Genomic DNA, 14,842 nt, shown 5'->3' with positions numbered 1-14,842 from the left:
CAGGCCCCGCCTCCTCTGGGCCACGCCCAGGCCACGCCCCCTGCGGCTAGTTCTGGGCGTGAGCGTCTGGGCTTGGGCAGAAGACAGGTGGCATCGATTCTGGGATGCCAGGGCCATTTCCTTCCAGGCGGGGGTCAAGTCCTCGAGAAGCCGAGACATCCCGTCCAGCCACCTGTCCTAAACCCGGTGCAGGCCGTGGTCACCTCTCTAGAAGGCTCGGGAGAGCCGGCCACACCGCCCCTCTCGGGTGCAGAAAGCCGGCTTCCCCCGGCCACTGGGAAGATTCCTGGCCATCCACCCGGCCGGGGTATCTAGGGGCAGGAGCCGCGCCGGGCGTGCGGGATAGACTAGAGAACACGCTCGCCTGACGCCTCGCCACCCCACCCGGACCCAGGCTCGGCGCGGCACACTCCCCGGGGGGGCCCGGCGCAGTCACGCGCACACCACATTTGCTTCACCAGCGCGCAAGGCCCTCGCTCTCCGCCCCGCACACCTGCGCTCCGCCCCCTGGTCCTGGGCCGGCGTCGGGCGAAGGCTTTTGGGAACCCCGGGTGGCTGCGGCGGCGCATCCCATCTCTTCCCCTTTCTGGGGCCGGAGTTGTCGGGAACCTGCCGCTGCTCCCAGCCAGGCGGCATCCCTCTCCATCCTTCCCTCCCCCCCCGCCTGCCGCGGCACCGGTATCTGCAGTCGCAGCCCGGAGCCGGTGAGGCGGCGAAGGGGGGAGGGGAAGGAAGAGAGGGATGAGAGCCGGGAGGGCGTCGGGGGCCCTGAGCCGGACTAGGACGCCCCTGGAGCCGGAACCCGAGCAGGAGCCGGAGCCGGAGCCAGAACCAAACCACCGGTACTGGGTGGGCCAGGTGGTCAGAATGGGAGGGACCGAAAGGGGGGCGGGTGCTGGAGTACAGATTAGAGAGGGGCTGCAGAGGCCTGGCTCAGGCCAGGGCGGAGGAGGTGCGGACGCTGACTCAGGCGCGATTCTTGCGCTGACCGCCTGCGAATTCCGTCCCATCTCGCTCTGTAGTGTCCTTGGAAGGGACGGGAGCGCAGGACAAACTGGAAAGGGGAACGCTGTGGGCGTCGGGAAAGCGGGACCAGGGGAGAGGGCTTGCGCAGCCGCGGTCTAGCACCCCTGGCCCTGACCAGCACCCCAGGCCCGGACAGCTCCCTGTTGCAGGGGGGGGGGGGGGGGGGGGCTGGACCTTTGAGGCTTGCCTGTTTCAGATCCTGAGGATGGCATTTCTATCCCTCCCCCAACCCTAGCTGCAGCTCCCAAACCCCGGGAGGCGCCCTGGCCCGCGCTCGCCCCCCAGGGCCTCATGGCGGAACCACAGCCTGACCTGGAGCCACCCCAACATGGGCTGTACATGCTCTTCCTGCTTGTGCTGGTCTTCTTCCTCATGGGCCTCGTGGGCTTCATGATCTGCCACGTGCTCAAGAAGAAGGGTTACCGCTGCCGCACATCCAGGGGCTCCGAGCCTGATGACACCCAGCTCCAGCCCCGTGAGTGAGGAGCCTAGAACCCGGCTCAGTCACCTTTTTCCTTACCCTTGTCCCCACACCTCTGTCTGCCTTCCTGGCCAACAGACCCAGTCAATTCCCAACCAAACCTTCAAAAGGCCTAGTGATTCTTCCTTGGGTCAGCAAGTGGGGTGACACCGCCCTGAAAGCAAGGCTAGAGAAGGCAGCATGGGTGGGTAGGGCCCACTGATGGTAATCTTGGGCTCCCATTAACTTCTCATCTTTTCTGCCTTGGCCCCTGAAATGCTAATGCCCAGCACGATGACCAGTAGGCACACAGTTATATCTTGAGCAATAAGCCACAGGAGCCACCTGGTAATGTCCCCCAAAGCTGACTCACCTCCAATTCCTTGTCAACCTTTTTCTTCCTTTAGCTGATGACGATGACATGAATGAGGACACAGTAGAGAGGATTGTTCGCTGTATCATCCAAAATGAAGGTGGGTATAAGCGCCCCCCCCCCCCCAGACTTTCTCTTGCCCTGACCTCCACCTCCACCTCCACTGACTCCTTCTTTTCCTTCTCCCCTCAGCCAATGCTGAGGCCTTGAAGGAGATGCTGGGGGACAGTGAAGGAGAAGGGACAGTGCAGCTGTCCAGGTGAGCTGGAAACAAAGGCCAGCATGACTTAGCTTGCCTTGGAGAGTACCCTCTCCTCCAGCACAATCCTCTCCCAGTCTCCTCGCATGTTTGGGGTCGGGGGAGGGCAAAGCTGGCTAATCTATAGGAAGAAAGAAGTTTATATAGAAATCTCAAGTCCTTCAAGTCATACCTCCCTTCTGGATATCATCAAGCTTCCCACTCACCCTTGTGCCACTCCTTTGGGTTAAGCACTGCCCTCTTTTTAGAAAACAGCTCTGGGAAGGAGAACACGTGATCACTACCATCTTAATATTGAGTTTATTGGATAAAGACAGAAAAGAATGTTGGGGCCTGGGGAAAGTGGGCATCTGGAGGCTTAAGGAGCACGCTGAAAGAACAGGAACAAACAGAACAGGAAGAGAAATGGAAATGTCACCCCTGCTCCCTTCCTCTCTACTGTCCAGCGTGGATGCCACTTCCAGCCTGCAGGATGGAGCCCCCTCCCATCATCACACAGTGCACCTGGGCTCTGCAGCCCCTTGCATCCACTGCAGCCGCAACAAGAGGCCCCCACTTGTCCGTCAGGGACGCTCCAAGGAAGGAAAGAGCCGTGCCCGGCCTGGGGAGACCACCGTTTTCTCTGTGGGCAGGTGGGGATAGAGTGCCGTAGCGGGGAGGTTGAGGTGAGGGGTCCTGACTCCAAAGGTGGGCCCCACCTCTCTACTCCTGGATTGTGACCTACAGCAAGAGTAGGTTATACAGTATGCCCCACAATCTGACATCTCCGCTGCCCGAGGCTAGAGGGAAGTGGCCATCAAACCAAAGAGATCCCTGGTTGGAGGGGAGGGCCAAGCAGCCCCAGAGCTGTGATCCTAAGACCCAGTGTTCCCTTCCCTCCCAGGTTCCGGGTGACACACATTGAGAGGCGCTATGGACTGCATGAGCATCATGATGGCTCCCCCACAGACAGGAGCTTGGGGTCTGGTGGGGGGCAGGACCCAGGGGGCAGCCAAGGGTCTGGGGAAGGGCAGTCCAGGGCAGGGATGCCAGCCATTGAAAGCCTGCCCCCTGAGAGGCCACAGCCCCAGGCCCTTGCCAGCCCCGCAGTGCAGAATGGACTCAGGGACAGCAACGTAGTCCCTTGTGCACTTGGAGGGAACCCTGGAGCCTCTGCAGAGTCACCGCTGGCGGCTGGAGGGAGGGGCCCAAGCCCAGGGCTGGCCAGTCAAGAGGCCAATGGACAGCCAAACAAACCGGACACATCAGATCACCAGGTATGAAGACATGGCCAGGGCTGTGGTGGGCTGAGCTCTTACTGCCCTTTACTCTGGGGATGGGGTGCACTGATATGACTCACATCCTGTTCTCCTACTGTTGACCCCTCCTCTCACTCAGGTGTCTCCAGCACGGGGAGCAAAAGGTGTGTGAGGTAAGTGTGCCTGGGCTTCAAGTCAGATAATCTCATCCTCCCACCCCCTATTTACACTACTTAAGCCCATTGGCTGGCTGCCCGTACCCCTCAAGGTAAACTGCAGGCTTTTCCTTTGCTACATAGTCTTTGGTTTGGTGGTGGGGAGTAGGCATGTGCTCCAGGGAATAGGGAAGGTGCCACAGCCTCCAGGGGAAAGCTGGAATACAACTTGACTGGGAGGCAACACTATTACCCTTCCTCTTCCCCAAGCCTCCTCCTTCATTGCCGAAGAACTACCAGTTGCAGAGCCAGGGGCTGGGTGGCCATGAAGCCCCTCCTTTCCACTGGACAGCACTGCCCCCAGCTGAGGGACCGGTCCTAATCCGTCTCAGCCTGGAGGACATTGGGAGAAGGCACCCCCACCCCCACTCCCATCCCTGGCCCTCAGTCCCCTTTCCTTGCCTGCCAACAGGCTGCCTGACCCACGTTCCCCATCACCTCGCTCCATATGCTAGAGTGTGGCAACTGGGATCAGGCCCCCTAAAGCAATAGCACCTTAGGCCCCCTGCCCTTTATTCACTGTCAATAAATCTGCTCAGACCATTACAGTTGTTTCACATAATGGCTCCAACTCCTTCTGACAGGTCCGCCCCGTCCCAGCCCCCAACCCTTGTGGTCCTGGCATCTGGAGTGGGGTGGGTCACAGAGCCAGGGTGGAGACAGACTATCCAGAGCCACTCAAGACTTTGGGGGATGGGGTCCAGCCCCAGAGATTTCAGGGTATTTCACCACTCTAGAGCTGGAGTGGTGGTAAAAAAGAAAGGGGTAGTTCAAGCCCTAGAGACAGTAAGAGAATGGACAATGTGGGGAAAAGGAGGAGACCCAGACCCAGAATTGGGAAAGGGGCAGTTTCTACCCCTGGAGATAAGAGCAGAAATGGGGGGGATTCCAGCTTCTGGCTGTGTCACTCCGGATCACTGAAGGGTGGTCTCTGACAGCACGGAGACAGGGCAGCAGCAGCATCTCTGGGGGCAGTAGTACCCCTGGCTTCAGGTGAGGGGATCTGGACGGCCAGGATCTGGGGCTTTCGCTGGTGGGGGAGGCGGTGGACGCATCTGTAGGGAACACACAGTCAGTGCTCCAGAGGCCTCTATTGGGGATGTCCCTGTTCATTCCCTCAGCCCTACAGACCAAACAGGACAAGTTGGAATGACCCCTTTCTACACAGTCTCCTCCAGGGAGAGGCTCTTACCGGCCTGAGTCGAGGCGCCATCATGTCCAGGGGTCCAGGACAGTCCAGGTCTTGGTCTGGAAACAGGAACCACAAGTCAGTCTTCAGACTTTGTTTTATTCACTGCTATATCGTCAGCACTTAAGACAGTGGCACTCTGTAAATACTTGTTGAATTAACAAATAGTCACCAACTTGGCCATAGAGTCCATCAGTCTATCCATCCTCAACACTTATGGGGCACCTACTGTATAAGCAGCCTTGCACAAGCTTTCAGAGAAGGGGAGGTGGGATCCACAGCACCCCCACCCCCAGTGGTTGCCTAGAACCCAATAATGAAACACAACAAGCACAATGAATGGTTGAGTGCTGAACCATTCCAAGTGAGCTATGGAAGGAGGCGCTGTGAAGAGAATGTAAGTACCGGAAGGCTTTAGCAAAGGTAAACACTTCAAGAAGGAAAATTATGACACAAACCCAGGTGTTTGCAACATTCAAAAAGACTTAAGAGCAGAGGATGTGTATTGGGAAAACACTGTAGAAAAAGCTGGCTAATTTTTAAAAGAATGAGAACAAAGCCATTGCTTGCATGCTTGCTATGTGCCAGGCACAATGCTGGACACTCTACAGACAGCTTTTAAAAAAAAATGATTTTATTAATTTTAGAGAGGAAGGGAAAGGGAGAGAGAGAGATAGAAACATCAATGATAAAAGAGAATCATTAATCAGCAACCTCCTGCATGCCCCCACTGGGGATTAAGCCCACAACCTGGGCATGTGCCCTTGACTGGAATCAAACCCGGGACCTTTCAGTCCGCAGGCTGACACTCTATCCACTGAGCCAAACCAGCTAGGGCTCTACAGACATCTTTTCAACTCACAACAACTCCACTCTGTAAAGACCCAGACATGTTAAACATTTCACCCCAGATCACACGCTAGGGAGTAATGGAGTGGAGTGGGAACACTGGGCCTGGTCTCACAGCCCAAGCTCTTCTCACTATCACGCTTCAATGAGCCTGATGGCAGAGATTCCCAAGGGCGAGGAGAAGAGCCAAGTGTAACCCAGGCATCCCAAGATTCCTCCTTCCAGCCTCTTTCCCTCCCCAAACCCCTAGTTCCCGCTACTTACCCCCAGACAGGACAGGTGCAGGGGCCCCATCCAAGGCAGAGGTGGGTGCAGGAGGGGAGAAGCTGGGAGGAGAAGGGGATGGCAGCATCTGAGGATGAGGGGGCATAGTTATTTCTGGCACATGGGAAGGTTTCACCAGCTTGTCCTCTCATCCCACCTTCGGTTCCTGTCCCATCACTCCCCAATACCAAGAGTGCCAAATGCTTGTATCTGGGTGGGGGTTGTAGCTGATACTCATTTCCACAGCCAATGTGTACTGACACTATGTCCCAGGCATTCTGCTAGCACTCCATGTGCACCAATTCATTCACTCCTCACCACCACCCCATGAGGCAGGGATCTTTACGATTCCTATATTAGGGGCAAGACTCAGATTAAGCCATCTATCCAAAATCAGAGAACCAGTTACTGGCAGAGTCCTGGCTAGAGCCAGGGTCTCCTGATTTCCACTCCTATGCTCTTCCCGCTGCATTATAACAATAGGTACTGTATTTTTTTTTATTTAATTTATTTTGTTAATCTTTACCCGAGGATATTTTTCCATTGATCTTTTAGAGAGAGTGGGAGAGGGAAATACAGAAACATTGATGTGAGAGAAACACATCAATTGGTTGCCTCCTGCAGGTGCCCTGACCAGGGCCCGGGCTGGGGTGGATCCTGTGACCAAGATACATGCCCTTGACTGGAATCGAACCCAGGACCCTTTGGTCCACAGGCCAATGCTCTATCCACTGAGCCAAACCAGCTGCAGCAGTTCTCAATCTGTGGGTCGCGACCCCTTCGGTGGTCAAAAGACCCTTTCACAGGGGTCGCCTAAGGCCATCCTGCATATCAGATATTTACATTACAATTCATAACAGTAGCAAAATTACAGTTATGAAGTAGCAACAAAAATAATTTTATGGTTGGGTCACAACATGAGGAACTGTATTTAAAGGGCCAGAAGGTTGAGAACCACTGAGCTATGGCAAGTACTGTATTTTAAAGCACCTCCTGTGGGCCTCCGTGCTAAGGGCTTTACCGCCATTATGCATAGTCAGGATAGTTAGCCTGCTGAAGTAGGTATTATTCCCTTTTTACACATAAAGAAAGAAGCTCAGCGAGGTCAAAACTGCCCAAGGTAATGTAATAGGCATCAGAATTCAGATCTATCTAGCACTAAAGTAGCACCACCAAACTCTTAGGAAGACTGCCTTGGTTTCCCTTTTCTCAGCCCAGCCAGAGGAGATGGGGAGACCCAAGCCACTACAGGAGGCCAACCTGGAGAGGGGAGGGAGCATTAAGATGAACATGGGGCCTCAATGGAATAGGAGGGTCAACTCAGGGTGCCTCACCTGTTCAGGGTCTGAAGACTCAGAAGGCCCTAGGGGACCAAGCAGCTCCTCCACCAGCAGGGAGGGGAAGACCCCAACATGGCCCCCAAATTCTCCCCTCCAGAAGCCGTCATCCACTCCATCCTGGGCCCTGGGCAGCAGGCGGATGAGTGCCCCCTCAGGGAAGCTCAGCTCCTCTGCGCTCTGTCCCGTGTAGCTGTACAGGGCACGAGCCAGAAATGCTGCAGAAACCCGGGAGAGGTGGTGAGGGGTGGAGGTCGCGGTGGTGCCCAGGACCATGACACCTTAGGGTCACAACCACTCAGTAACTCTTCTCCATACCCAGCATCCTTTGACCCAGAATTCTCCTTTCTTACCTGTGGGCTCTGCCCCTAAGGGCATGCTGCTGTCGTGGCCGCTCTCAGGGAAGGAGAGGTCGGGAAAGTTGAGATAGCGCTCAGGAACAAAGCCTACTTCGCTGTGTTGGTTCCGAGCCTGCTCACCCAGTAATGAGAACAGATAATATCCATGGCCCTGACCCTCCTCCACTCAGGCTTCTAGCTCTGCTTGGCTGAGTCCTTGTGGGCCACTGGGAAGTCCCTCCCACTGCCCCCAACTCCCAAGGTCAGAGCCCAGGGACCATACCCACCTTGACCCATTCGTCAGCATCTCCCTCCTCTAGGACCTCCAGCCACTCGCCTTCTGTGATAGTCAGCTCATCCTCATGTCCTGCCTTGGCCCCACAAGGAAGGATTTAGGACTCGGCTGTCCCCCATTCCTGCCCATCTGAGGTCCCCACCCCCCCAATTCACACCTGATAGCCAAACACCACATGTGCGGGGCAGGGGAAGGGTCTGGTGGCCAGGGCTGGGGGGACAGGCTCCTCAAAGAGCTCTCCAGTCTCCTCACAATCCTCAAAGTCAGAGAGCTCAGCATCCTCAGCCTGGAGGGAGGGGAACAGAGAACAGACGTCACTGTCACTCTCAAGTACCCATTATATCTCCCTCTCCTCCATCCTCCTCCAAGGTAGCCCCACCCATCCGTTCACCAGATGTCACCAGAAAAATCACCACAGGGCAGGGTAAGACTGACAGTGACTGCAGAGTTAGAGTCCTGGGCGCTTACTATGTGCCAGGCACAGTGCTAACTACGGATCTTATTTAAACTTCATCATAACCCACTGTTATTCTGTATAACTATTAACCTCATTTTACTTATGAGAAAACTGAGGCTCAGAAAGGTTAAGTCACTTTCCAAGATCACACAGCTAATAAGTGACGAATCACGTACGGTCTGTCCCCAGAACCTCGGCTCATAACCATCATCCTATACTCAATATAAGTTTGTCGAGGACTCTATGCTATAAACTATGTGAAGAATTATACTTAAGTGATTTCATTTAAGCCTCAGAACAACCCTTTGATTTAGGTACTGTTGTGATTCCCATTTTATTGGGCCTGCCCTCCACTAGGGACTTTTACCCTCCTGGGTGGGTGTGGGTAGGGAGCAGAAGGAACTCACCGTGGGAGAGAGGTCCCTCTGGGACAGCCGGGCCTCGCTGAGCCGCTGCTCCTGCTCCACCTCGTCCTGGGCCTGGGTCATGGCTGGCTTCAGCCAGTGCTGTACATCCAGGCCAGCCTCCTGCAGCAGGGCCAGCCGGGCACCCCCCTTCACCTGGCTCACCTGGCATGGGGAAGGGGGATCAAGTCTGTGGCTGGGCTTGCTTTGGGGAGGTGAGTAGAGCCTCCCCAAATGTGTCCACCCTCTACCTCCTGCCTACCTCCTCCCACCATCAGACAGGGAGAGGAGGAGGCTGTTGGCTGAGGAGGTAGGATCTCAGGACCCTAACCCCCAGGTGTCTCACCTGTGCCCGCAGGATGCTCTGCCTTACTTCATGCAGCCGTTGCTCTATGCTCAGAGCCTCCCGCTCTGGAGCCTGCTGCCGCCTCTGCTCCAGCCGCTGCAGCACCTGGATGGGAAGCAGAGGGCAGGGTGATGGAGATGCCATGGGACACAACTTACTATGGACCTGGCACTTTGCTAGTGGCTTCATATGCATTATAGCATTTGGTCTTCCCTATGGGGTGGGTGCTATTATTAGTCCTGCTTTAATGATGAGGACACGGGTGCAGAGAGGTTAAGTCACTCCCTGAGTCAGGGTTACATAACCTGGAAGTAACAGAGCAGGATTTGAACCCAGGTGGGTCTTGCTCCAAAAGCTGTGCTCTTAACTACTTTGCCACACTGTTGGCTTAAAATACCTTTCCCTCCCCTCCTGCATGCACTAGGACATCCCTAGTGACCCCAGGATCCCCATCTCTCAGATATCCTGTCCACCCATGACACCTGCACTCCCTTCCTCACCCGAAGCCCGTGGTTCTGGATCTTGTAGTCTCGGGCAGCTCGACTCGTCCAGCGCTGAACCTCTTTCTCCAGGTCACTCTCCCCAGCCACACCTCCAGTAACCCCCTCCAGCTCCAAGGCACATACCTGAATGATGGGGGGGCGAGGGCTGTGGGGAGGACCTGATGCTGTTCCTTCTCTACTCCCCTTCCCTCCCGTTCCCTCATTTTACTGCTTTCTGTCCTGACCTCCAGGGAAAGGGACAAAGAGGTGGGGTACACACCTATGACCGTGGACACAGGTGTGCGTTCATGTGAACACAGACACACAGAGTTCCAGAAATGGGATCCAAGTTGAGGGACAGATGTAGAATGAAGAGGATAGCGCAGTGAAGAGACAGAAAGGTGGAATTAAGTGTGTTAATTTGTGCCTGGTGGGAGGGAGGTGAACTGGAGTCTGAAACCCCCTCTCCACGGTTTAAGTTACTAAGTTAATATCATCAGAAGGATAATGGGGATGGGCCTAAACTACAGTCCCCTTTACATCTGGCCTGGTTCCAACCATCAGGGAGGTCTCACCTGGTCATTCCCTGCGGGCTGAAACTTCTGAGGTGGTATGGGGGAAAATACCTCGGGGTCTTGAAGAAAGAGCTTCAGATCCTGCTCCCAGCTTACCTAGGGGTTGGAAGAAGTCAATCAGTCATGAACTGGCTCCCTCTCCAAGCCTGTACCCTCTTGGAAGCAAGGACAAGGTGAGAAGAAAAAGAGCAGACACGCAGTGGGTGGTCTGTTTCAGGAGAGAGAGTAAAGAGCATCTCTGGGGAGCTCGTACAGGGCACAGCCCCCACCTGGGAGGTCGCCTGTGCTCCACGGCGGGCATGCTCCAGGGCCATCTCTGCTGCTTCCAGCTCTGTGCGGCTCAATAAGGTCAGGGGGTCCCTCAAATGTTCCGACAGCTCGCTGACCAGGGCCTGGAAAGAACCCCAAGATACTGACACCACCCTTCCCCCAGGCCTTTACCACAAAGCAGGCTCTCTGTCCAGGTTTGGATGGGTGATGGGCATGAGGTATGGGAAGGAGGAAAGGAATAAGACACTATTAATTGCTTCTAATAATAAGCCCTAGTGTGCACAGTACTTAACCATTTAAAAAGCATTTTCACATCCATTTTCTCCCTTGAGCCCCATTAGTCTTAAAAGGAGGCAGAGCAGGGCTTATTCCTGATGAAGAAACTGGGGTTCAGAGGGGTTAAGTGTCCTGTACAATGTCATGCAACCAGTCAGAAGCAGAACCAGAACCCAACTATGTATTTTCTACCGACGCTACGCAGGCTAGGTCCCTAACACCACCCAGCCTGCTGCTGCTGGGAAGCAGGGAAAGTCCTCCCCCCCTTTCCCACTGAGAGGCAGGGGGATCTAGGCTGGCACTGGCCTTGAGCAGCGTGGGCAGTTCCTCCTGGTAGTAGTGTTCAAGGTGGGCATTGGTGGACACCAAGTTCAGCAGGTACTCATTGCGGGCCACTTTCAGCTGCTGGGAGTACTGGGCCGATTGTGTGGAGAGCTAGGAGGGGAAAACAGGGTGTCAACATGAACCCTGAACCCTTAGGGTCCTTCCAAGGCCAACCAGCTCCAGAATAGATTCTAACATTATTGAGATGCTTGACACTACACTTGAAAATTTACACATCCTCCAGGGGCATCTGTGTACATCTACACAAATAAAAGGGTAATATGCTAATTAGACCAGACATCTTCCTGACGTCCTTCTGGACAAAGCCACGGTGGTGGGGGCCGAGGCAGAGGTGGTTAGGAGCAATCAGGCCAGCAGGAGAGAGCATTTAGGGGGCGATCAGGACGGCAGGGGAGGGCAGTTAGGGGGCGAACAGGCCGGCAGGGGAGGGCAGTTAGGGGGCGATCAGGCCAGCAGGGGAGGGCAGTTAGGGGGCAACCAGGCTGGAGGGGAGCCATTAGGAGCATCAGGCCGGCAGACAGAGGTGGTTAGGGGCGATCAGGCAAGCAGGCAGGCGAGCGGTTAGGAGCCAGTAGTCCCAGATTGTGAGAGGGATGTCCGACTGCCAATTTAGGCCTGATCCTGCTAGCAGTCGGACATCCCCAAGGGGTCCCAGATTGGAGAGGGTGCAGGCCAGGCTGAGGGACCCCGTTCCCCTGCCATGCATGAATTTAGTGCACCGGGCCTCTAATTTGAAATAAAATCCCAGGTGCTCTTTACCGTGGTCTACCAGGTCCAACAGGAGCTGGCCCCTGCAACCTCCCTGACCTCTTTCAGTGTCTGTCCCCTTGCTCACAGTGCTCTGGCCACACTGACCGTCTCTGAGTTCCTGGAGCCTACAAAGTTATTCCTGCCTCCAAGCCTTTGCACCATTTCCTCTCCCTGGAATGTTCTTCCCCTGGCCTTTCCATGATCTTTGCATGGCTGGCTCCTTCTTGACACTCAGGCCACCTGTTAAGAGAGGCTGTCCCTCTAAATTACAGCCCCTTGTCATCCTTTATCATAGCACCTTGTTTTATTTTCACTTAATGTGATTATTTGTTTTTTTGTTTTTTTTACTATCTGTTTCTCCTGACCAGGCTATGAGGGCAGGAACTCCACTGGTAGTGTTCTCCACTGAATCCCAGTGTTTAGAACAGTGCTTAGTACACAGAAGTCCTCAATAAATGCATATTAAAAGAATGAAAAATAAAGGCACTATTTTCATTTTATAGATGAAGAAAATGAGCTCAAAGAAATGAAGTTAACCAAGGTCACCCACCAAGGAAATAGGGAAGCCTGAATGCATCCCAGTCTCTCACACTTATGCCCCTGGGTTGCAAACCACTAGACTACTCTACCCACCCCTTCCCTGCCCCAACATGCGCCTGCATCTCCAAACCTTGGTGCTGAGTTTCTGGAGACTGGTCCGAGTGTGGAAGAGCCCATGGTCACTTCGGTTCAGCCTATGCAGGAAAGAGAGAGGAGTTAAGATTAGGCCACCCTTTCACCCCCACCCCAGGCTACTAACACCCTATGACCCCACCTGGCTTGGACATCAGCCGCCTTCTCCTGTACCAATGCCCACACACGTTCCCGCTGCCCATACAGCTTCTGACTTCGGCTCAGCTCCCGGACAGACTGCAGCACCTCGGCCTGTGCCCTCTGGAGGTTCTCTGCCCCCTAGGGGAATGGACACACAGAGTCCTGACCCAGACCACCTACAGCCCTAGCCAGCCCTTCCTTCACCCCATCTATGAGCCATACCTTCCTCAGCAACTGCTCCTTGGCACTCCGCCCTGTGCCCCCTGCCAGGTCACGGTATCGGTCAGACGCCTGGAGCCGGGCTTGGCCCCCAGCCACGGTGGCATCCAGCAGACAGCGCCAGGCACCAAACACCATCCTGCCTCTCCCCAGAGAAGTCTGTGTTGAGGAGGGGCGCACTACAAAGCTTCACAAGACACCCACCCCCAACACCACGGGAGACAGAGTGCTTTCCCATCCCCCTTGTCTGGGAGCCCTCAATCGATCAGCCCATTAGCTCAGCCACAAGGATCACTCATGCCCTCCACCCCCACCGACAGTGTCCTTGCTGGGTCAGCTCCTCTCCCGCTGCTGTGTCAGCTCACATGTCCTCCTCCCTCACTGGACCTTCATCCCTATAGGTTCCTGGGGTTGAGCCCTCATCCCTTCTTGGTCCCTTGCCCTCCCCCTCCGTGGGACCCACCTGCTGTCTATCTCTCCGCTCCGGTACCCTTCCCTCTTCAGGAATGGCCCAGCCAGTTTCTGGAGTGCCTGGAGGAAAAGTCATCAGACCCAGTTCCCCTTCCAAGACTCCCCCAAACTGGGAGAATATGGGATGAGAATATAATAATGCCACTCGCCAGATGTGTATCATGTGCCTCTCACTTTGTAAGTGTTTTACAGGCACTAACTTATTCCACCCTTACAACAACCCTACATGAAGGAACAATTACTGTTATTCCCATTTTACAGAGAAAGAAATTGAGGCCAAGAAAGGTTAAGTAACTTGAACACTACTACCAGGGTAGTCCAACATCTAATAAATAGCACAAAAGGGATTTGATAGAAATCTGCCTGACTCTAGGCATTTGCTCGTGACCAGAACAGGAGTATGTGTGGAGTGTAAAGGAGGCTAGAACAAAAGGGTAGGTTTAGAGAGAAAGGAGTCCCATACCTGCCCATACTCCCGTTCAATGGCTGCCCTCTGCTTGCTGTAGGATCTGTGGAGATGGGGGGTAGAGGGGGGAGGGGAGGGGATGTTACTATTTGGTCCTTTTCTTCTACCCCTAATCCTTTGCTCAGCCAGGGCAGGAGGAAGAGGGGAGCCAGGCCTAGAGTGTGCACCAGGAGGCAATGAGACTACAGAGAGTCCTTGAGATCACCGCAGGCAGCTGGAACACAGGTCAACCTCATCTCATTGCTCAGAGCCTCAGCAGGATCCTCCCCACCCTCGGAGAACCATCTGTGGACTTGCAGGTGAGGACTGATGGGGGCCTGGGTACACTGTCTGCCAGCCTTCCAACAGGTCTGGAAGAGGGAGGGGGTTTCTGTCCTAAGAGTGATGGGGGGGGGGGGGGGGGCGGGGGGAGTGATGTGAAATCAAGAGGGTTGAGGGAGGGTCCCTGTGCGTTTATGCATGTATTGGGGTGGGAGGAATCTGGTATCTGGAGAGGCAGGCCTAGGGTGAGGGCTGTGAATGGGCTAAGTGTGGCGAGCTCTTCACGCCAGCTTCTCCCCCACCCTACCCCCCAGCCCCAAGTACATCGGAGAAGAGGCGGAGCGCGACCGGGAAGATGGGATTACGCGGAGGGGGACCGGGGCTACCTGATGTCCTCCAACAGATCCGCCTCCCGCTGCTGCCGAGCCTGAAGGATGCTCAACTGCTCCAGGAAGCGAAGCTTCACCTCCTGGGCCGGCTTCACCTTCGGGGATAAGAAAAAGATGAAGACCCCGGGCGCGGGGGCCTGAAAAACACTCCGCGCGGGCAGCGGTGAGGAGGCGGGGCCGGGGAGGGGCCGAGCTGCTTCCTCGGTTACTTCTGGGTCGGGCTCGGACCCCTTCCTACTACTCGTCCCCCACCGCGAGTCGGGTGCCCCCTGGATCCCACCACAACCCCAGCCCGCCGAGAGCCCCGGTCCCAGGCCAAGCTCACTTTTCGGGAGGGCGGCTGCATCTCCGTTCCAGCCCCGGCAGCGACTCGACTCCGGAACTCCAGGAAGCCCCGCCCACCCCAAAGCCCCGCCCCGGGCCCGGCCAGGCCCCGCCCTCACCCCGCCCACGTCTGGTCCAGCTGCGCGTAGGG

At 55.5% G+C, this 14,842-nt stretch overlaps 2 protein-coding genes across 4 annotated transcripts; one reads left to right on the top strand and one right to left on the bottom strand.

Moving 5' to 3' along the window:
- The first annotated feature begins 84 nt into the window (after positions 1–84).
- RELL2 (RELT like 2) lies at positions 85–4,117 on the top strand. 2 transcript variants are annotated; one of them, XM_070414737.1, is made up of 8 exons: positions 87–842; positions 1,262–1,501; positions 1,894–1,959; positions 2,052–2,118; positions 2,565–2,750; positions 3,002–3,374; positions 3,496–3,529; positions 3,782–4,117. In XM_070414737.1, the coding sequence occupies exons 2-7, from the start codon at positions 1,318–1,320 to the stop codon at positions 3,526–3,528; spliced, it is 909 nt and encodes a 302-aa protein (XP_070270838.1). In that variant the 5' UTR covers positions 87–842; positions 1,262–1,317; the 3' UTR covers position 3,529; positions 3,782–4,117. The 2 variants fall into 2 exon arrangements, with proteins under 2 accessions (XP_070270839.1, XP_070270838.1); XM_070414738.1 differs by lacking the exons at positions 3,496–3,529; positions 3,782–4,117 and having other exon boundaries at positions 85–842; positions 3,002–3,380.
- On the bottom strand, positions 2,398–14,737 carry FCHSD1 (FCH and double SH3 domains 1). 2 transcript variants are annotated; one of them, XM_070414735.1, is made up of 20 exons: positions 14,693–14,737; positions 14,365–14,462; positions 13,715–13,760; positions 13,244–13,311; positions 12,784–12,919; positions 12,563–12,699; positions 12,419–12,482; positions 10,960–11,088; positions 10,377–10,499; positions 10,108–10,203; positions 9,551–9,676; positions 9,051–9,155; positions 8,708–8,869; positions 8,001–8,129; positions 7,836–7,919; positions 7,564–7,681; positions 7,208–7,428; positions 5,874–5,961; positions 4,764–4,819; positions 2,398–4,626 (listed from the first exon to the last, which is right to left on the bottom strand). In XM_070414735.1, exons 1-20 carry the CDS (start codon positions 14,711–14,713, stop codon positions 4,561–4,563), a joined length of 2,073 nt encoding a protein of 690 aa, XP_070270836.1. In that variant the 5' UTR covers positions 14,714–14,737; the 3' UTR covers positions 2,398–4,560. The 2 variants fall into 2 exon arrangements, with proteins under 2 accessions (XP_070270836.1, XP_070270837.1); XM_070414736.1 differs by lacking the exons at positions 13,715–13,760; positions 14,365–14,462; positions 14,693–14,737 and having other exon boundaries at positions 12,784–12,923; positions 13,244–13,310.
- Positions 14,738–14,842: the final 105 nt, after the last annotated feature.

This window comes from Myotis yumanensis, unplaced genomic scaffold, assembly GCF_028538775.1.
Source record: "Myotis yumanensis isolate MYYU_CA2020_CCGP unplaced genomic scaffold, mMyoYum1.0.hap1 SCAF_5, whole genome shotgun sequence".
Lineage (NCBI taxonomy): Eukaryota > Metazoa > Chordata > Mammalia > Chiroptera > Vespertilionidae > Myotis > Myotis yumanensis.
Note: the sequence above shows the minus strand (reverse complement) of the source record. Positions and strands in the feature narration are given on the sequence as shown.

What these genes read in the sequence shown, in the direction of transcription:
- FCHSD1 (XM_070414735.1), bottom strand. Translation starts at nt 14,713, where the DNA reads ATGCAGCCGCCCTCCCGAAAA. An exon ending in TCCAGAACCACGGGCTTCGG is followed by an intron (nt 9,156 to 9,550) that starts GTGAGGAAGGGA and finishes CTTCCCATCCAG; the next exon opens with GTGCTGCAGCGGCTGGAGCA. An exon ending in CTTAGGGGCAGAGCCCACAG is followed by an intron (nt 7,429 to 7,563) that starts GTAAGAAAGGAG and finishes GGGTTTCTGCAG; the next exon opens with CATTTCTGGCTCGTGCCCTG.
- RELL2 (XM_070414737.1), top strand. Translation starts at nt 1,318, where the DNA reads ATGGCGGAACCACAGCCTGACCTGGAGCCACCCCAACATGGGCTGTAC. An exon ending in GGGACAGTGCAGCTGTCCAG is followed by an intron (nt 2,119 to 2,564) that starts GTGAGCTGGAAA and finishes TCTACTGTCCAG; the next exon opens with CGTGGATGCCACTTCCAGCC. An exon ending in ACCGTTTTCTCTGTGGGCAG is followed by an intron (nt 2,751 to 3,001) that starts GTGGGGATAGAG and finishes CTTCCCTCCCAG; the next exon opens with GTTCCGGGTGACACACATTG.